This window comes from Sciurus carolinensis, chromosome 15, assembly GCF_902686445.1.
Source record: "Sciurus carolinensis chromosome 15, mSciCar1.2, whole genome shotgun sequence".
Lineage (NCBI taxonomy): Eukaryota > Metazoa > Chordata > Mammalia > Rodentia > Sciuridae > Sciurus > Sciurus carolinensis.
In genome coordinates this window covers 67,947,095-67,969,601 of record NC_062227.1, presented here as the reverse complement: position 1 = coordinate 67,969,601, position 22,507 = coordinate 67,947,095, and the positions used below count along the sequence as shown (strand labels likewise).

The following is a 22,507-nucleotide window of genomic DNA, read 5'->3' as shown; positions in this document are numbered from 1 at the left end:
TTTTTACTATTTATTTCCATTAAAACACAAAAGGAAGTAATAACAGACACCTATGTGTTTAAAATCTAGATAAAAAGACATCATTTTTCTATATTTGATTCAAATTTTTATTTTTTAAAAGACAAAACATTACAGATAAATATTCATCTCTCTGGTCTTTCCTCTACCTTTTCTCTCTAGAGGTAAAAACACCTATTTTCAATTCAGCTTTAATTATCTTTCAGCATGTTTTTATACCTTTACTAAGTGTAAAAACCCTTCAAATCCTTACAGGACATTCCACCAGAAATGTTTAGCAAATCAACAAAGTCAACACTCTGCTACAAATGGACAATGACTCTTTTACCATCATCTGTTCAATTCAGTTAGTGGAAATTGAAGCAACTGCCTGGGATAGGATGAAGAAACAAAATCCTGTCTTTAGTTTTGAAGAAGTAAAGAAAACATTTAAAAATAAAATAAGATGCACTGCTATTTTAATATTTAATATAAGGTCAACCACAGTGCCTTAATGTCACAGATTGTTTTTTGCTTTTTTTTTCTTTTGCAGTGCTGTAGATAGAACCCAGGGCCTCATGCATGCTAGGCAAGCACTCTGCCACTAAACTACAACCCCACCCCTCCACAGATTTTTTTCCAGTTATATTAAGGAATGTTTTAGCTTAATTAATGGCTGAGATTAAGATAAAGAATTGTCAAAATTCAAATTCATGCCCCTCCCACCCTACTTTGTACTATTATTACAATTTGGTTGATTTATAAAATTCTTTAAACCCAAACTAATTTAGGTTAGTTTTATGTGTAACAGAATGAAATAACTCGGTGGTGACAATTTTCATACATTTATAGCTTGCTTAGGTACGCAAACCAGTGCTTGACATTTTTTAAAGGTCTGGTTTTGTTTTGATTTTTTTAAAAACAAAACTAAATTTTAGTAATTTTTGGACACTTTTAGAATATGCCTTTTGGCACAGCCTTTTAAATTTATGTTTTAGGCTAAAAACTACCCTAAAAACAATTCAAAGATCTCGAAGGGATTTTGGGTTGGCATTAGCAGAAGGCAAGAAGGCAAGGTAAGCAAATTTCAGTTGGATATTTGTTTTACATTGATCTGGGCTGTAATCAACTATGATTATAAGTTTTAGTATGCTACAGGGACCCTCCTCTATAGGACAGGTCAGCAGGATTACTCCATTTAAGGCATGACTGCAGTAAGGAAATGCTGCAGTTCAGATCTTGCTCCAATACAAGATCCAGTGAAGAAACATTATGTTTATCAACACTGCTTAGTATTCCAGTATTAAGAGTGGAACAGCTTACTTACCCTTTGCAAAAAAGTGATGCTCATGTGTCCTGAAACAATACATAACAGGATATTCAAACTCATCTAAGCATTTATATGTTCCTATTATTATTCCAACAATAAGATACAAGTTTTCTTCCATTAATGGGAGGAAAAAAAAAATCCATCAGTCCAATTTCTGGTGAAGGTATGGGAAATGGAGAACTCCTATGTATTAATTAGAATATAAATCCATGCTATTTTGGTTAGAGCTACTATGAAACTGTCACAAATAAAAAATGCAAATGATGGAAGAAGCAAGATGCAAAGATACTAGCAATACAAGTAACTTAAAAAATGCACAGATAGCTGGCCACAATGGCACACGTCTGTAACCCCAGTGGCTCTGGAGGCTGAGTCAGGAGGATTTCAAGTTTGAGGCCAGCCTCAGTCACTTAGTGAGATCCTGTCTCAAAATAAAAAATTAAAAGGGCTCTGTTGTAAAGCGCCCCTGGGTTGGATCCCTAGTACCAGGGTTAGCTCCCTAGTACCAAAAAAACAAAAAACAAAACAAAACAAAATCAAAAAACTAAAAGCTAAGTCCCCAAAATCAACCCAGAAATTTAGAGTAAATGTAACTAAATAGCTCATGCACTAGTGTACAATTCTACTTTTTGTAGTCTTTTTAAAGAACAATCTTACAAAAATGTCCCTTTAAAGCAGGGGTTGGCAAACTTTCTGTAAAGTGCCAAATGGTATAAACTTTTGTTTTTTGAGAATATAAAAAGATCTGTTGCAACTATCCAACTTTGAAATTGTAATGAGAAAGAAACTTGGATATGACATCTGTCTGGCTGCAACATGTCCCCTCACTGATAACTAGGGTTGCTATGGCTAATCTGGTTGACTAGGTGGGTGTCCCCTTCCTCCCTTACTACTGATGTGCATCCTTCCTGAAGCTGGGTGCTCCATAAAAGAAGACGACCTTCCCTGGTAGAGGACTATTTTTTTTTTTTCTAAATATTTCTTTGGTTGTTGATGGACCTTCATTTTATTTATTTATATGTGGTACTCAGAATTGAACCCAGTGCCTCACACATGCTAGGCAAGTGCTCTCCCACTGAGCCACAACCCCAGCCCCCAGAGGACCATTTAAAAAAAAATTTTTTTTTAGTTGTCAATGAATCTTTATTTTACCACACGTAGATGTGTGATGAAGATTGATCCTAGTGTCTCACACATGCTAGGCGAGTGCTCTGACTGAGCCACAACCCCAGTGCCACACGCCCCCTTCATTTTTAAACTGCTGCAAAAAGTTTATTAGGAGTTGCATTGTGAGAGCAAAGAGAGAGGAGCAGAACTGGACAGGGAAAAACATCCAGATCTCAATGTACATCTGATAGTTCTCAAATACATCACAGCCACAGCATGTATACCATACATAGTTCAATGTCCTCTTCCTATTTCAAAATGGTTATCCAAATTTTGGAGGTAGAGGTGATGGCTGAGGTCCCACAGGCCAGCAGGGTAGAAGAGATAGGTAGCCCATGGCCCAGGAATGGTGATAAATACTTGTGGGAAGCTATCCACGTTTAGCAGAATCAGGCATGGCTGAGCAATTCTCTAAGCAAATGGCTTCCCTAACTCCACCCCATCCTGTTCCTCACAGAAGCCCCTCCCGGTCTTGGCCCCTTTACCTACGGCGACTATAAACAAAGGTAAAGATGGGCTTCTCCATCTTGTTGGAGGCCAGATCTGGCATGGCCCAGTACACCATACCCCCTTACATTTGAAATGATTATTGGCTTCTGTGTTTATTGATTAGATAAATTTATTAGTAATTAATTTATAGCTGGCACAGTCCTCCAACAGAAATTCCTTCCCTCATCCACACAGGACGTGGAAAACCCCCTATAAATAGTCATACATGGAGTAGGACATGTAGGAACATTCTGGGAAAGGAGGGGGGTCTTCTTGTAGCCATACAGAACTGGAATCTGGAGGGGCATTATTTTGCTTCTGCAGATTCTCCATTTCTTCATTTTTCTATTGTATCTCCCTATTTCCTCAATAGCCAACTTCAGTTTCTGCTCTGCCTCTAGGATTCCATCTACTCATGTTCCTTCATTTTCAGCTTCCTGCTCCTTCCTCATATCCAGTGAGGCATTTTCCTCCTGGTCTAGCCCTTCCTCATAATTCTCTCTCTCTTCAGAGGTATTATCTTTATCCAGAGACAATGGGTCCTGGGGCAGGGAAGTTAAGCCCCAAAAGTGAGAGTCCAACTTACTTCTCCTTTGAATATGGCAGCTCATGAGACCAGCTAAAGCAGTCCAGGGATCTGAACAAGTGGTTGTGAATACACTTAGGGACTAAGCCTGGGAAGCGTGTGTTACTGGGTATTAGTGTGTAGAGGATTGGTTTCCCTGACACACTAGAAGGGGACCACAGTTTGGAAGAAGGTATGTGAGTAACTGTGCTCCTCTGCTTGAACCTCCAACCAAGCTCTCAAGAAAGTAACCAAAGACAGATACATGAAAAAATGGGTGTGGATGTGTTCCAAGAAACTTTACTTACAGAACAGGCAGTGGGCTAGATTTGGTATGCAGGCTGTAGCGTCTCAAGTATCTAAATTAAAACAATTGTGATGCCACCTTGTTTCCTTCTAAGCCCTGACCTATGGGAAGGTTATCAGAGTCCAATAAGTCTAATAAGGGCATAAAAATCCAGTAGTTCTTGATCTTTTTTGGTGGCAGAAATCCCTTATTCATTTAAAATTAATAAGAATCTCTGACAGCTTTTGTTTGGGTGGTTAATATTCACTTACAGTTACCATGATTAGAAATTAAAATACCTATTAATTAAAAATACCAACTAATTTAAAAATAACAACTCATTAAATGTTAGCATAAATAATATATTCATGAAAATAACTTTATAAAACAAAACAAAACAAAAATTAGTGAGAAGAAAGATGTTTTTCGTACTCTTCCAAACCTCTCTCATATCTGATTTAGGACAGTTTTCTTATCTGTTCTGCATTCTGTTTGTTCTGATATGTTGTTTTGGTTGAAATATTTAAAAAAAAGATGACCTCACAGAAGGTGATTTTGAAAAAGGAGAAGTATATTACTAGGCTTTTCAGATAAAAATCTTTCATTGATAACAATAACTTAAAACTCTGATGCATTAAATTCCATTGATCAATCTTCAATTTTCATTGTCTCTACACTTTGCATTGATTATTTGGGAAAAAACCGGACCATAAATTATTCGGGCTTTAAAAATACTGACACATTTAATTACATCATCAAAAACTTCCACAATCTCATCAAAAAGTCTATATAGTTAGAAGTTGTCAAGTTCACAGTGGCAGATACAAGTTTTCCAAAATTCTAGAACTCATCTAAAAGCTCCATTTTCATCATTTGTAACAAATGCTATCTGATTGTTTTCCTTGAAGTGACAGGCTCACTTCACAAAAATGAAAATATCTGCCACATACCCAAATCTGAATAGCTACAACTTGACTGTCAGTTGTTCCACTAAAAAAAAAAAAAAAAAAAAACTGATGTCCTATGAGAAGTGGCTAGTACAACTCACAACCCGAACAACTGCAAAAGTATTTTTCCTGCAAACAGTATTTAGACTTCAGTACACAGCAAATGAGTTTTCCATAAAGACCTTATATTCATCTCACAGAGTATCAAAGAGGAAAGGTTCAAAAAATTTTTACTGATTCAGCAAGCTCCTTTTTAAGTGAAATTGGCTTACTGTGCCAATATATGACAGTGAAGAATACAATCATTATTAATATACATTTGGGGAAGTAATGTTCTGATTAGTGCTAATGCATGAACATTTTTGCCCAACACTACTTTAGTACCAACACTGCAAACGTCAACAGTGATAAAGATTTTTTAAAAAGTCTTATTATTATGAAAATAGTTTCACTTCATTGGCAACTTTGAAAGGATGTCAAGGTACTCCCCAGGTTTCCCAGACCACACTAGTAATACAGTTTTACATATTTATATTCATGCAAAATCAACAGTAAAATACCTATCTATCCACCACACAATATTTATATTAATATGAGTCCTTTCATTTTTGTTTCCATCTCTTTATTAAGATAGCATGCCTAAAAGAATTTGGATTAAAATGTGTAAGACACTTGAAAACATATTTATTAGTAAAAAAGGAAAAACTTTTTAAGAAACAGTGACAATTCTTACAGGAAGGTAAGGTGCCAATGCTCCACAGGATTCCGCCACAAGTAGTCGTCTTTCTGGGTATTTGTGATTAATCTAGAGTAAAAAAATAAATAAATCAAGCATAAATAACATACCCTCTCTTCTTCCAACAGAGAATTACTTTTCACCACAAATCCTGTTAAGAATGTAATCAAGCTTCTTCCTTTTCCATTCTGGGAATCCCTGTGTGGCTATACCTGGATCAGGAATAAGGGAATCAAGGAGAGCCTAAACATGAGGTCACAGGGGTCATCTGTTAAAGAAAAAAGGGAAAACCAAAGATGAAAATTTGGCAAGGTGTCTATAAATTATGTGCTTGTCTAAGACTAGGCTTTTCTTAGGATGTCAGGAGAAATCAGGACCTTTCCCTAGCAACAGTGGCATTATTTTTAATTTGGAAAATCCAGCATCTGGATCATATAGATATGGTCCATTATATAATGCCAATCTTTTTATCTAATGAGTCAGGACATAAGTTAATCAATGATTTAACCATCTGGCCTAGAACCATGATTTTCTTTTTAAAGGAAGAAGACTTCTTGTTTTGTTTGTATATGCAAAATGATGGAATTTTGCTATTGTGATGACTACACTGAACCGTAACAAAAAATAACAAAAGAAAGGACACATACTGGGTTTTGTTCCCGTATGTCTTCTTCATAGAATATAAATCTTTCTTTGACTGGAAAAGAAGTATATCTTTCTCATATTCCCATATGAAAAGGTGACATAATTCAATAATGTATTGGATGCCTAAAATTAAGAAAAGAAATTATATAGTAATCTACTGGGCAACAAACTTGAGGTAGGTGGCTAGACAGATCCCTGATATCCATGTTTATTCATGTTACAGAAGAGGTGGTAGTAGATATGTTTATAACTGACATCTCTGAATTAAATTTAATCCAGATACAGTTGCCTCAAAAACAGAATGGTCTGAGTGTCAAACTATGCTACATATAAAGTTTCATTTTGTTTTCCTTTGTCTCAAGGTTAACTGTACAAACAAAAATCAATATTAATTCTATATATCAGCAATGAACAAACTGAAAATAGAATTAAGAAAACAATTCTTTTTACAACAGCAACAAAAATAATAAAATACAAATAAATTTAAAAAACACTACATTTTGAAAACTATAAGCCATTATTGAAAGAAAATTTAAAAGACCCAAATAAATGAAAAGTCACCTTAATTCATAGGCTGGAAGACTTACTAGAATGGAAATACTTTCCAGATTAATCTACAGATTTGATGAATTACTTATAAAAGTTTCAGTTAGTATCTTTGAAGAAATCTATAAGCTAATTCTAAAATTCATACAGATATCCAAGGAAATCATAAAAGTCAAGAGAGTCCTCAGAGAGAAACCAAATTCAGGAGTGTTTGTTTTTAGCGTAATAAAAGTATTTTAAAATTGACTTTGGATGGGCTGGGGTTGTGGCTCAGTGGTAGAGCACCCGCCTAGCATATGTGAGGTACCGGGTTTGATTATCAGCACCCATATGTAAATAAAAAATGGAACATCAACAACTAAAATAATATTTAAAAAAAAATTGTGGTGGTGAATACACAACTCTGTGAATATAGAAAAAACACTGAATTGTATACTTTAAATAGGCTAGTTATATGTTATTCGAATTAACTTAAAAAAACTATAAGTTAAATGTACACATGAATGACTATATAGAATAAAAATGATAAATTGCATATGTTATATCGAAGTTAATTTTGACTTAAAGTGATGAGAACCTCGGCTTATATTAGAATTCACTGTAATATATAGATGTATGACACTGTCAGGATGTAATTATTGTGATGTATTTTGTTCACTTTACATACTGAACCTATAGATCCACACATTAAAATAGGGGAGAGGGGAGAATGAAAAAGGAAATTAGGACTAGAGCTCTAAATGACTACACATATTCATGATATTCCAGAGATCGATATTTTTCTTAAGACTAGAAACTGACTATACTATTGTAAACAAGGCCATAAAATCTGTCTCCATAAATGAGAAACCTCTTTTTTAAGGTGGAAAAATAAGGTGCTTAGTGACCTAAAAATCATCTAAAAAGTCAGCAATTCCAGGGTCTACAGCAGAATGGAAATGTCAAAATTCAATACAAAACTAAAGTGTTATTAGTAAAATAATGACTTAACACACACATACACACACACACACACACAGGCAGACACATTTTCTTGCTGATCCTTGAATGCATCAAGCATATTCCCACCTCAGGCCCTTTGTACTTGTTTCATCTTACTTCATTTAGATTCTTGCTTAAGTATCACTTTCTCAGAGATCCCTTCTCCTACTCACCCTTTCTAGAGCATTTTCCATGTCTTTCTAACCCTTCTTCTGCTTTATTATTCTTCATGGAATATTCACTACAAGATAGCATATTATTTGTTAATCTCCCACTAGGATGTCTCTTTTGTTCACCACTGTACACCTAGTCACAACACAAATACTTAGCACTGGAATTAATGTTTCATAAGTATTTGTTGAATGAGTGAATAAAGGAAAACACTCCAGAGCATTCATTCTTTAGCAATTTTAATCACTATGCTAAGATATAGAAGTAACTGCATAATTTACATTCCAAAAATTTCCTAATGGCATTTAAAAAAGAAAACATACACCTTTATAAGAAATTAGAATATAACAGCTAAGGAAAAATCCAGTACAGTTCATTTACCTGCTCCCAACACTGTGGTAAGAGTTCAGCCTCCACACGTGTTGGTCCAACATGACGTGCAAATGCCACACAACCTGTCAGTATCATTTGCCTGAAAAATAATACAAAATAAAACAAAACAAAAAAAGACAAAAAAAAAAAAAAAAAAACACAATAATCTTGTATTTATATTAGAAAACACAATCAGGACCAAGGGTTAAAAAGAATTAAGCCTAAGCATTGCTCATTGCTGTTTTTTAATACACATCAATTTGAATTAACTGCAAAATGATTCAACATATCTTTATTGTGTATTGAAGCAGCTTCTCATTCACCACAATCCCTGCAATCCACACCCTCCATCCCCAGTGGTGGGGAACAAACTCAGGGTCTTCAGATACCACTGAGCTATACTTGCAGTCCAAAGCTTGTTATATTTTTATCTACATGAATCCCCTTTATACTTATATCACCCTATGTGTCTATTTCTCTATTTCTCTCTCTCTCTCTCTCTGTGAGTGTGTGTGTATGTGTGTGTGTGTGTGTGTGTATTACTCTTCTATTCCCTTCCAGTTTAGGAGGGCAAATAAATTGAATAGAAGGAAAACATGACAAGAAAATTTCAAGCCTCTTTGGATGACTGCTCTTTCATGAAAATCTCCTAATATATTATCACTATTTTCCCCCACTGTATATATGTAATTCCAGAAATATTTGATTATTGTTATCTACCTAACTTCTATCTATCTATCTATCTATCTATCTATCTATCTATCTATATTTGGTATTAAGGATCGAAATCAAGGGTGCTTAAGAAACCAAGCTACATCTCCAGTCCTTTTTAATTTATTAGTCTATTTTAGTAAATACTTATACATTTCTGTAAGGTGAAAGTAAATAAAGTGTGGAAATCAGTGCTTAATTCCTGATCTATCTTGACCAGAAGTAAAGCTATAGTAGTACTTTTGGCCACTAGGTGGCAGCTATAAATTTTACATGCAAAGTCTATAAAAATGGACTCTAAAGACCTGGATTTTTGCTTTGCAAATCTAGGAATAAAAATGTAATAAATATATTTCACTATATTATCCAATTATGTCCTTGCATTAAGACAAACTATCTGCCTTGCTGAAGTTTTTATAGGTGTCCTACATGTGGGATGCTGGGGACATAATGAGTTCAGTTCGAAGATAGGGAATGGTATTTTTCAAGGAAAAAATAAAATACTTATTTTCCTATACAATACCACCAAATTGTTCTTAAAAAAATTTCAGATTGCAATGAATGATACTAAAACAGTGATTTGATTTATCTTATTCCCACTTGACTAGCATGTGAAGACTGCTGGTATAAATTATACTTGATTGGATTCTGACCCTCTCCATTTGCTCTCTGGTGTATTTTAAGAGCAGGAAAGAGATATCTACTATAAGAGTTTCAAAGTCAATAGGCCTGTTTCTGTACTCGTTGTTGAGGAGTTCCTTGTACTTTAAATTTTGGGCTTGATTTCTCCCATGGTTCACTTATTCATGACTCTTCCAAATTCTCAGAAGATACAGAAAATGTAAGTCAGAAAAACAAGTACTAAAGTTGCTTAAAACTAACTATTGTACAATCTGTTTATTATAAGCAAAAAAAAAATCATTTTTTTTTATTAAGATAAACATTGAAAAACATCCTATTGCATTATTTTATCCAGCTGGCACTTAGTCCACCTAACTACCTAACCACCAGAATGATTTGTGCAAGCCCACATTTGCACAACTCTGCTTAATATTTAAAGGTTTTCCTCTCTGAAGCAGATATCTATCCTTGCTTGAACAAAACCCATGTCCTTTTCTTCTGATGAGTCATTCTGATCTGTGCCCTTCCCTCTCACTAGCTTTAGGAATAACTCATCACTCAGGCCTATCTTTCATGTGAGCATTGGACTCAGGACTAACCAAAACAGAACACTATCCTTCTAGACACCAGGTAAGCGGTTTATGGATAACCCAATGACACAGAAATTGTTATTTCTTATAAAGCATAACTATTATGAGACCATGATGTATCAGGTTCATCTGTGAGAAAAAGGGGAGATACTCAGGAGAAATTTCGAGCATGAAAAATAAAGGCAAAGAAATATTTGAATTAGAAATCCAAAGGTAATTAATACAAAAGCATACAAATTCAAAATGAGAATTAGAATAAGAACGAAAACACTGTAGAATCTTGTGAATGGAGCAATTGTTTGCTGTTAATTTACATGTAACTTCAAAATCTTTCATAATTAAAGAGTAACTAGGATTTCACTGTTGAGGTAGTGTCTGAAGATATCTTTCAGAGGATTAAAACTCTCATTTTAAAACATAGAAAGACTTGGATAAAATGTATGGTGATTAAGTTCATGAAAATGTCATAAGGGAAAATTTTAAATGGCTATAGCAAAGTATATGAAGGAAAAACTAAGTTTTATGCATGTGTGTTTAAAAACTTCTATTGGTTGAAGCAGTAATTCATGTCAAAATGCTTTCAAGGCTATTAATCTATTTACATAATACAATTCATGCCATGTAAAGGCAGTTTTTCAAAACATTTTACAGAAAAACCAGGGCATAATATTGTAGGAACATGTACGTTACACTTTGTCCATCATCATGTAAAATGAGCTAGTATTGCAGAGTTCCTGTAAATTTCAGAAGCCACGGACATTTGGGCTAACAATTCTTCAACCTTCCAAGTGGCCAATGAACACAGTGGTTTACTGATAATTTGAAATTTATGATTTACAACATGGATTCAATTTTCAGTGTTGACAAAATCTATTCCTTTGTTTTCAATGTAAATTTGAAAATTTTGCATATTTTTCGTCCTTGTTATCTTCTCTTACTCTCTAGACAATCTCTTCCCTCTAAGTCTCCATTTCTTTTTGTTCCTGTCTCCTATTTTATAACAATCATGAACTCGTGCCTCTAGAGTTTTAGCATACCAAATAATGTTTCTTTTTTGTAATCAATTTTCAAGAAATGTCTTTATTCTGAATTTTAGAAGAACTGCTATTTTCATTATATAGAACTTCTGTAGGGCTCATGTCAATTCTGTTCACTAATCTTTAAAAGAAATTGATCCAGCTCCAGTTTATTTTGAGAGGAAGGGAGGGAGTGTGACCAACAGCTTTACTCCCAAGATAGCTGAGGTATATGAAACAGATTGGATAATTTAATGTGGTTCTGCAGCATCCAGGTATGCTTTCCTCTTTTCTTAATATCTAGATCTCTTGACAGGAATTTATGTTGTAAATTGTATGTTGTGTGTTGGTTTGAAGCTTTATTCAACCAAATATAATGTGCAAATAATTAACACTTGCTGTGTACTTTCAGGGCAATTTCTGGTCTTTACCTGGCTTACAGGGTTTTACAAAAGAAGACTACATATTCTAGGATGACAGGCACCATCTATCCATTTTCCCTCTATTTCTTGTTTACTGGAAAATTTACTGGAAATATTAATCTCTGGATGAAGAAGTCTGGAGACTAAGGAAAGACAGAAACAGGCCTTCTACCTTTTACTCAAATGAAACAAACTTTCATCAAAGTAAAAACTAAGAATCTTAGATTGGTCTTCTTAATCCACTCTCACTCAGTGATATTAGAGGAACAAAAATTTCTCAGGTCCTTTAAAATGGCTGTCCATCAGGTTTTTTTCTCACAAATGCTTAGTATTTATATCTTAGTTGCTAAAAATACTTTTTCATGTCTTCTTAGCAAATTCCAAACTGGAAACAAAATAAAGAAATGTCAAGCTACTGCTACCTTAAACCCAAAGTTCTATTTCTGTCAACAACAACAACAAAACAAAAAAAAAAGTAAAACTTGCTTTCTGTTGGGAGCATTTCCTTAAGGGGTAAATCATAAGTAGCAGCTGAGAATCTATAAAGGTTTTATTGTTTGCTTTTACAGGTCTAAGTACTCATTAAAAACAGTGCCAAGAACATATGTAGGTAGATAGTCAGGCTTCTTTGAAAGTCTCTTTCCTGTAGGAAGGTTAGTTTTCCTGTGGAACATTATAATGCCTGGGAGATCACTGGGTATGTCCAATTTTATGCTATGCCACCTAACTATGGCTTATTGCATTTGGAGGGCAAAAAAGAATAGTAGTTTTCTGCATAATATGCAACTTCTCTGTACCACCTGTAAGGCCCCTATTAAGACCCTCATGTATCAGGTGTGGTGGTGCATGCCTGTAATCCCAGCAGCTCGGGAGGCTGAGGCAGGAGGATCTCCAGTTCAAAAGCCATCCTCAGCAAAAGTGACGTGCTAAGCAACTCAGTAAGACCCTGTCTCTAAATAAAATACAAAATAGGGCTGTAGGTGTGGCTCAGTGGCTAAGTGCACCAATCCCTGGTACCAGACTCCAAAAAAAAAAAAAAAAACCTTTATGCTGTTTGCTCCCTTTTTTCTTTTCTTTTTTTTTTTTGCGGTGCTGGGGATTGAACCCAGGGCCTTATGCTTGCAAGGCAAGCACTCTACCAACTGAGCTGTATCCCCAGCCCTGCTCCCTTTTTTTCTATACTGAGGGTTTAGAGAAGAACCTAATTACTACCAGGAGATTCTTCTCCACTAGAAATCAGCAAAGTGATTTAATAGAAGATAGAATTTTCAGATAAAAAGTTACTATTCTGCAATTTTCAGGGGAATTTATATTTTTAAAAGAAGTAAATTTCACTAAAATTTAGTACTACTTCAATGTGAATTAGTTCTCAAAAATATAAGAAATAAGATAATACCCATCAGTACCTGCATCTGTATATGACTTTCAGAAACTTTAAAAAGTCATTTTTGTTTTAGGCTGTGTTTATTTTTCATAGTCTAAATTTCTCAGAGAATTATCTTTTTATTTGTTACAGTAAATTCCAAGTTTTCCTTAAAAAGAACAGGGAGGGAAGGTGACTTGATAAAAGGACACTATAGTTTGAAATGCCTTTCTTAGAATTTGAAACCATCAATGAGGATAGTGAAAGCTCCAATGCCACTAGAGCAGATACTGGGAAGGAAAAAAGGCACGTAGATTAAAATGTCCATCTTATTGACAAATAAGAAACGTTAACAAATAACACTATTTATTTCCCAAAGAAGTAATCACACTCACCTTTGCTCATCATCTGGCCTCTTGATCAAATTGAAAAGTATGTGGAGAAGCTGATCTCTCTCTTTAGGCTCAGGATGTAGACATGCTGTACACAATATGAGGGGGATCAACTCCTGAAGAAATACGAAGGTGGAAAATTTCAAAATGAAAATGCACTGCAAAATATTCTTAAATGGATATTTAAACATCAATGTACAAAAGAGTCAATTTTAATTTTCTAAGTTTGATTATTCGAAACAGTGAAAACATTAAAATATACTTGTGTTGATTTACCGAAAGCATAAATAACAATGTAATAAAAGTTATTCAAGAGTCAACTAACCTTGTTATTTTATCCAGTACTTCCCAGGGGTCCACTAGTTCTTTACACTATATAATTTCCCATTATTTGATAAGCCGATATAGTAATTTTAATTCAAGTGTTTTTAAATGAAACTTGCAAAAATTCATTATATTTTAAAACTTAAAAAGATAAAAGAAAATAAAAACAACTCTCCCTCCATCCAAAAGTACAAATATATCTTCCTTAGGATTAGATATGATCTAATAATTTTAAGCCCTTCACATCTAACTCAGTGGCTAATTAAAAACACCATTTTTGAGCTGGGTGGGTAACATGCTAGAGGCTTTGGTTCCATACCCAGCACAGGAAAAAACAAAAATGAAAACAAAACATCTCCACAGGTTGTTAAATCTTCTCAGCATTTAATACCACAGAATATCAGTAGAAATGTCAAACTATAAATTCTTGACAATATTTTGTACATTGCACCAGATGTTCAACATGCAGAGATAAATAAAGGTAATAGCCAAAAGTTTACTTCTCTCTTTCATAGAAATATTTGAAACTAAGGCTATTTCACACTTTAATTATATTAAGATAAAATCCTTAACACTGAATATATTAAAATATATTAATATTTTTAATTTTGGAGTGGATTTTCAAATATAATGGGAATAAAAGTCCAAAAGTGATATTTTTGGAAAGAAATCCTCTAAATATAAAAATAATATTTTATGGTTATTTTAAAATCATCACCATAATGTACTAAGAAGGAAAGAATGATATAACCCAAGAAAAATATGATAAAAAGTTTATACTTTAAGAAATATTTTCTCATTTTGAAGATGCTTGCTTAGATAGATGATATAATTTTCAAGTTGAGAATGAATCCTAAAGACCCTTTCTATTATTTCTGAAGTCTTTATATATTATGCTATAGTTATCTGGTTTAAATCTTAAATTTGATGGTACAAAGATATAGGAAGGAGGAGCTACAAATAAAACTGAGTAGAAGATATTGAAAATTTGTCATTTTCTTTTTTTCTTTTTTTTTTTTCCTTTTTGGGTGCTGGGGATCGAACCCAGGACCTTGTGCTTACAAGGCAAGCACTCTACCGACTATCTCCCTAGCCCCGAAAATTTGTCATTTTCAATCTTCCTATTTGTAAACCTTTGTAGGTTCCAAATTAGAAAGTAACTAAAAAGGAAAGAAAAAATTAGGGAAAATAATTTTGTACTAAAATGAAGAAGAGTATATATGGATCCTATATTAAAACTAATATTTTTGCTGGATGTGATGGTACATGCCTATAATCCCAGTGGCTCAGGAGGCTGAGACAGGAGGATTAGGAGTTCAAAGCCAACCTCGGCAACTTAGGGAGGTCCTAAGCAACTCAGCAAGACCCTGTCTGTAAATAAAATACAAAAAGAACTGGGGATGTGGTTCAGTGGTTAAGTGCCCCTGGGTTCAATCCCCAGTACCAAGAGAAGAAACAAAAAAATAAAACACACCAACAAAGTAACTCTAATATTTTCAATAGACACTTAATATGATGCTTGCTGGATTACTCCTGATATTGTAGGATAAAATAAAACTTTAAAACATATTAAATATTCTGTCTGATTTGGAAATTTAAGAATATTAGAGTTTAAGACCATTAATACCAAGGAGTATTCTAATTCTTTGCTGATTACATTTAGGCTGCTGAGACCCAATGTTGCTAATGAGAGAACAAACACATAACATCACCAGGGTATGTGTTAGAATAGAACCTCAGAGAAGAACCTTAAGGATGAAAAGGAGTTATTCTGGAAGCACCAAGTAAAGGAGAAATTATTCTGATGCCCGAAAACAAGAAAGGTTCTAAAAGTTTTATTTGTACTTACTCTTCAAGTCAGATATTTCTCTCATGATGATTTTCTTGCTTCCTCCTAATCTCTCTATTTTCTTATTATCCCTGCATGTGTACTTAAAGTATTTGGAATTTTTTTTTTTGTTTGCCCCTAGTCTATGACTCTTTAAAGGTAAAGTTACAAAATGAAGGTAAGATATTTACTAAAATTGTACACAGACACAGTTTAAAATATGTAGTAGAATCTTTAGCTTTATCTTAAAAATAAGCATAACAAAATAATTTTATTCCTGTTTGCCTTACATTTTATTTTATCACAAGGCTCAGTAATCCTTAATCAAAGGGAAGGTTTATGTCATGCATTAATACAGACAATCTTTTAACTGGAATATGGCTACGCATGTACAAAATTGAGATCACTGGCCCAAGAACTAGAAGAGCTCCTGTCTTGGTACACTACGTAGTACCTAAGAATATAAGAAAGGCAAAAATTTCTTAATTTCCTTAAGTGAAACATGTAGGAATTAAGATTAGTGTGGAAATGAAGAGTATTTCAAACAAATGCTGCAATTTTCTTATCTGTTGCTGTTAATTTTTCTTTATGAGATTAAAGTTGGCCTTAAAAAAGCCTTCTCAACAAAGAACTTCTCAACAGTCCATTTTTTGTCATTTTCACACTATTTATAAATTTACAGACCTGAATCAATCCATTTCCTTTGCTTTTGTCTCTCCATTAGAAAAATTTTATAGTCTTTTAAAAACTTTTCCTACAATTCTGAAAAATGGTTGCTAAATTTCCTTCAAAAGACAAGGTGATAGTGTTTTTAAAAATGCCTTTGTAAGATTAAATACAAAAGAAATGTACTGAAACTAGAGCAATGTAAGATATATCTAATCCTTTTTAATATCCATTTAAGATGTATCTAAATCCTTTTTAATGACAAAATCCTTAAGCATATTAGATTTAATGCCTCATGTAATATTAAAACAATAACAATAATCACAATAAAACCAAACAACTCTAATGGTAACATTAGATTCAAAGGTAATTTTTTTTTCCCTCAATAAGAAAACCTGTATGTCCATTTTTGGAGGTAATAAGAATCTTAAATATTTTAAAACAAGATTTTTCCAGTAATCAACTGTGTGTATGGAAGTGAAATAGAAAACTGACTGCCCTCTGATAATTACAGAAGAAACTAGTGTGCTAATACTATTGCATATTTTCTAAGACTTTTAGAATTCATTAATGGGGTGATTAAGATTTTGCACTTCATTTAAGTAAATAACATTAGCTTTAACTTCTCTGTTTTAGCAATTTTAATAACAAAGCTAGTTCTTTCTACCTGAAGGATCTCCTGCCTCTCAAGTCCTAGGTTACCCTACAGAATTAGTAGGAAAGTCTTCTAGCATATTAATATTCCTTTCAGTTTTACTAGTAAAACAATTTCTGATGAAATGTCTTTAGAGATAGCAAATCTCTTTTTGCAAATATTTACATGATTTTATAAATATTTTTATTTATCTTCCTTACTCTTGTAATAAACTTCCAAAATATTTCCTATGAACAGTCCATTTTCCCAAGATATTATTATTTGAGAGTTTTAAATTTTGAAAAAAAAGTCACCTGAGAAGATAAGATGTGTGTGTTCCTACTACAAAAGCAAGGGGTGGGGGGGTGGGGGGGCATGTGAAACAAAAGGAATCATTAGATTTTAAGGGGCAGGGAAGAAACAAAGTAGAGATCCAACCAATAATCAGCTTTAAAAACAAAGTAAGTCTGATCAGATGGCTTCATTGGTAACTTGCAAAAATACATTCCAAGAAGTAACACCAATTCTACTCAAACTGATAAAACTGGAAGAGAACAGAATAATTCCTCCACATCCTATGAAGACAATCTCAACATGATAACAAAGCTAGACAAATATATAAGAAGGAAACTATAAATCAGTATCTCTTACATATATAGACTCAAAAAGGATCAACAGAATACTAACATCAATTCTGAAAGAACATAAAAAAGTTTATAAACCATGACTACATGGTTATAGCCCAATAATGCAAAAGCAGTTAAACATAATTTAATCAATATAATACGCTGCATTAATAGAACAAAGAGAAAAAAAAATCTCATTAACTTCTCAACAGATGCTGAAAAAGCATGTGACAAAATTCAATGCCCTTTCCATGACAAAAATATTCAGAAAACTAGGAAAAGAAGGGAACGTTCTCAATAACATAAGGGCATTCATAAAAATTAAAGAGTTAACATCATACTGAATGGCAAAAGAATAAAAGTATTCCTCCCCTCAGATCAGAATGAAAAGGTATCTGCTTCCTGAAATCAAGTCTATTCAACACTGTACTGGTAGCAATAGAGAATGAGGGGGAAAAAAGCTAATCAAATTGAAAAAGAAACAAGTTAAAAGTATCTGTTTGTAGATATCAAAATTCTACATATAGAAAACACCACAGAACACTTCAAAAATCACTAGCGTAGAAAACAAATTCAGCAAAGCTTCAAGGTGTGTGACTCTCTAAACACACAAATTAAAACACAAATATTTACTATATTTCTATATACCGGCAATGAATAACCTGAAAAGAAAATTATGGAATATATATCATATACAGTATCACCCAAAATAATAACCAGGAATAAATTCAATCAAGTGAAACATTTACATTTTATTCCCTTTTGCTTTGGAAAAGTTCAATGATCTGTTTTGCAAAAATGGAAGCTGAGCATCAAATTTATACAGAATTGCAGGGTCCCTAAATAGTCAAACATTACTTAAAGAAAGATAAAATTGGAGGACTTATACTTTCTCATTTCAAAACTTACTAACAACTACAACAAAACAGTGCAGGAGTAGAACAAGGTTAGATATACAGACCAATGGAACAGAATTAAGTGTCCAGAAATAAACTCAAACAATCTATAGCAAACTGATTTTTGACAAAAGTGGCAAGAACACTCAACAGGGAAAAATTTTTTTTATGTTGAACACGTTGCCCTGAGAACTGGATAGCTAACATTAAAAGAATAAACCTGTATCCTTACTCCGTATACAAAAAGTAACTCAAAGAGGCAAGCAATCTAATTAATATAACAACTAAAGTTATAAAATCATTAGAAGAAAGCACAGGGCTATATATTCTTGGCCCTAGATTTTGCCCTGGATTCTTAGATTTGACACCAAGAGTAAAAACAATAGAAGAGAACATAGATAAATCAGACTTCATAAAAAAAAAAAAAAAAAATTGCCCAACAAAGAATATTATCAAGAATGTAAAGATGGGAGAAAATATTTGCAAATCACATATGTGATAAGGCTTTAATATCCAGAATATACAGAGTTCTTACAATTCAAAAACAAGAAAAAAGCCTGGAATGGTATGCACGCCTATAATTCCAGCAGCTCAGGAGAATAAGGTAGGAGAACTGCAAGTTTAAGGTCAGTCTCAGCAACTTATCAAGACACTGTCTCAAAATAAACAATAAAAATGGCTAAGGTTGTAACTCAGTGGTTAAGTGTCCCTTGATTAAATCTCTGGTGACCACCCTCCCCCAAAAAGAAGATAATTCAATTAATAAAATTATCAAAAGACTTGAAAAAAACCCCTAGAAGTGAGTAAAATTTTGTTTGGAACAGTTGTGAAAGTACAGGGAAAAGAGAAAAGCTTTCATTGTACATCTTTTTACATTTCAAAAGTGCTACATGAAGTGAATATATTACTTAATCAAAATCATATACACTGTTCCTAATACTTTATGTAATCAGTTAGGATATTAGTATGCTCTTCAGTTTACTGAAAAATATTAAAAGAAAAAGGGGAACATTTTAACCATATTTACATACCAATAAAAAGGTTTTTACTGACAGGGAGTATATGAAACTTAATACGGAAAAATCTAAAATACTAATCCTTCAACATGAAAAGAGCTTTTTTAAAAAATATAGATTTAAAAGCTGGGATGAAATATTAAAAAGTAATTCAGTTGTAATGAAATAAAACTTCCATCTTTTTTTTTTAGTTCTGGGGATTGAACCCAGGGCTAAACACATATTCTCTGAAGGTTTTGTCTTTTTATGCCAGGGACAGGTTTTAAACCAAACCATGATAAACTTCATTGTTGTGCAACTTAATTTTGAAAGAAGGTAACTTTGTTTTATTACAAATGGCTAATTTTATGATAAAATAGAACAAGAAACAAGTAACTAAATAACTAAAGAAAAATGATCAGTTCTTTATGAAATTATAGTTATGTACTTTATAAACACTAAAAATTTAAAAATCAGAGAAGTAAACATACCTCAAAGTAGATATATGTATGTGTGTGTGTACATATACATCTATATATATAAGGTAATGTGTCTGATTACCAATGATGCAAATTTATAAATACTTCATGCAGTTCAATCAGATTTTAGTGCTGGTCTTTTATGATAATATGGAAAATTAAAATTAAAAAGCTAAAACTTCATTTAATGATAATTAGGTTTCTGTAACACTTACAGATTACATTAAGGAAACAGTAAAAGGGATGCAAACATTAATGCACGGTTATGTTACAAGCTGAAAAAGAAAAAGAAGCTCAAACACCATTCTGCCAGGCAGAACTGCAAAACAATCTGAAATTGGACACTGATCCTTCAAGATATAGAAAACGTTCATAATTCTTATTATGTCACTGCTTTTAAATTATTAAGAGAAAAATAAAACCACCACCAAGAAAAGTTTTTTAACCTCTTGGAATTAAAAATAACTATAAGAATAAAAGTTTTAAAAACTCTACATTTAAATTTTCTTGAGGATCAGCACAAATTTCTTTTGCTAAACAGATAACTAAGGATGAGCTTTAAATGGGTTTTGCCAATGCATCATGTACCTATCATACTGTAGGTCCCATGAATTATAAGTAAAATTGGTGGTAAACATTACAACAATAACAGTAGAAACTTATGTTCTAAAATAGTCAATCCACTTATAATAAAAAATTTGTGAACTGGAAATTTATCTCTTAAACTGAATAATTCAAAATAATAATTTATTAGCAAATAAATAATCTATTGCCATTTAAATGAGATTACAGATAATTCTCATTAATCCTTTATTGGCTAAATCCTATTTAATAATGATTTATAAATGTGACTATAAACATAACTTCCTAGAGTGTTTACAGACTATGTGGAATAAAATATATTTGCAATTGTATCTTACTTATTTAAAGAATCTATCAACAGTTATCCACAAGAAAAAATTAAAAGATATTTAAGTTATTACAGTCAATATCTATCTTAGCTATCCTATCACTAGAACTATCCTATGTTATTGGCAAATGAACATAATAAAACCAACACTTACAATAAATAACTATAAGTATATTTGGGGAAAGAATTACATAGTTATTAGCCCCTGTTAATTTTCAATACTTAGAGCATCCACTTCTGTAGACATATCAAGCACACTATAACAATAGCAGAGATAAATTAGAGATAAAAAAAAAAGATTCATGACACACAAATGGACCTACAGTAATAATTAGTGTTGCAGAAGCTAATAATGCTTTAAGCAAAATTGGAAAAACATGAATACCATGCAGTTTTACTGAACTCACCTGACAGAGGTGTAAAACCATTCTCTAGGAGCAGAGATGCATGCACAAAAGTAAGAATATGATTGCAAGTAACAGACTTTAACAAAATAAAAATATAACACTAAACTTCAAAATGACAAAAAATGGACAACATGATGGCATTATTGGGGTGAAAATACTTTATGTGTTTTACCTCTCTCTTTGCCAATAGTACGTTAGGAACAATGTGTGGCAGGCAGCGTCCCAGCATTAACATAACGCTTTTTTCACTGTCTGCAATCCGGGACACCTAGAAAATCAAAGAATTAAAAAATGTTGAAAATGGAAGAATTCTGTGCATTAAAAGTAGGTTAAAGTTAATGCTTTAGATCCTGCTACCTCTGTTCTTAACACACATTCCAACATAACTTATGGTAATAATGACCATAACAACGTTGACCCCAAACGGCATCAACATTTTGTGGGCCAAGATGAATTAAAAATACTAGTAAAGTCATGTATAACAAATTAAAACAAATTTTAAAAATTCTAAAAAATACTAGTAAAGGGGGCACAATTGGATAGAAGGAATAATTTTATTTATTTTACAGTGCTAGGTAATGAACCCACGGCCTCAAGCAGTCTGGAAAAGCACTCTACCACTGAGTAACATCTCCATTCCCCAGGAGGAACAGTTTTTAATGTTCTATAGCACAATAAGATAAGTATGGTGAATAACGTTTAACTGAATATTTCAAATAGCTAGGATTTTGCATGTTCCCAATATAGTGAAATCTAAATATCTTAAGTGACAGACATACTAACTACCCTGATCTTATCATTACACAGTGTATTAATATATTGAAATATCAAAACATACCCCATAAATACATATAATTACTAAGTGCCAATTAAAAATAAAAATATGTGTATATTATAAAATTAAATAAAATACCAGTAAAAAAATAAGGGTGAAGTCAGGGAGGTCTACCAGGATTTAATTCTGGGAACAAGTGGGGATAAAATAGATTTGGGGCTGTTTCTGTTTTTATCCTTGAAAATATACTCACAAAACTGCAATCACTGCCTAAGCAGTTTGTATAATGAAGTTGTATACAAGGGGTGGTCCAAAAAAGCTGATACAATCTTATAATGAAGATTGCCAGACTGCAACTAAACCATCTTCCAGCTGTTTAATATTCCCAGTGACAATCTAAGACAGAGTGCATGGAAGAACAAGTGGAATCAACTAAAAAAACAGCTAGAAAAGAAGTGAATAGAAAGATAGGAAAATAATAATAATAATAATAATAATAATAATAATAATAATAAATATGCTCTCAAAATGAGTCTGCAATAATTACATCAGCAAAACAGATCTGAGAATTAAAACTTTGCTATGAAAGACAATCACCTTGAGTGAAATGAAAACAACTG

At 32.9% G+C, this 22,507-nt stretch overlaps 1 protein-coding gene across 9 annotated transcripts in view; it reads right to left on the bottom strand.

Annotated features, from left to right (window-relative positions):
* Positions 1–22,507, bottom strand: part of Relch (RAB11 binding and LisH domain, coiled-coil and HEAT repeat containing) — a 102,655-nt gene that overhangs the window by 40,338 nt on the left and 39,810 nt on the right. For 5 of the 9 annotated variants that reach the window (XR_007105168.1, XM_047526303.1, XM_047526304.1 and 2 more), the window contains 5 exons: positions 21,285–21,380; positions 21,113–21,136; positions 13,351–13,463; positions 8,242–8,332; positions 5,515–5,586 (listed from right to left, as the gene is read on the bottom strand). Coding sequence is in view for 8 of the 9 variants with exons in the window: in XM_047526303.1 (XP_047382259.1) it covers positions 5,515–5,586; positions 8,242–8,332; positions 13,351–13,463; positions 21,113–21,136; positions 21,285–21,380 (396 nt within the window). In the remaining variant the exon portion in view is untranslated. The remainder of the gene's footprint in view (positions 1–5,514; positions 5,587–8,241; positions 8,333–13,350; positions 13,464–21,112; positions 21,137–21,284; positions 21,381–22,507) is intronic. The other 4 variants (XM_047526306.1, XM_047526307.1, XM_047526308.1 and 1 more) reach the window with 1 other exon arrangement.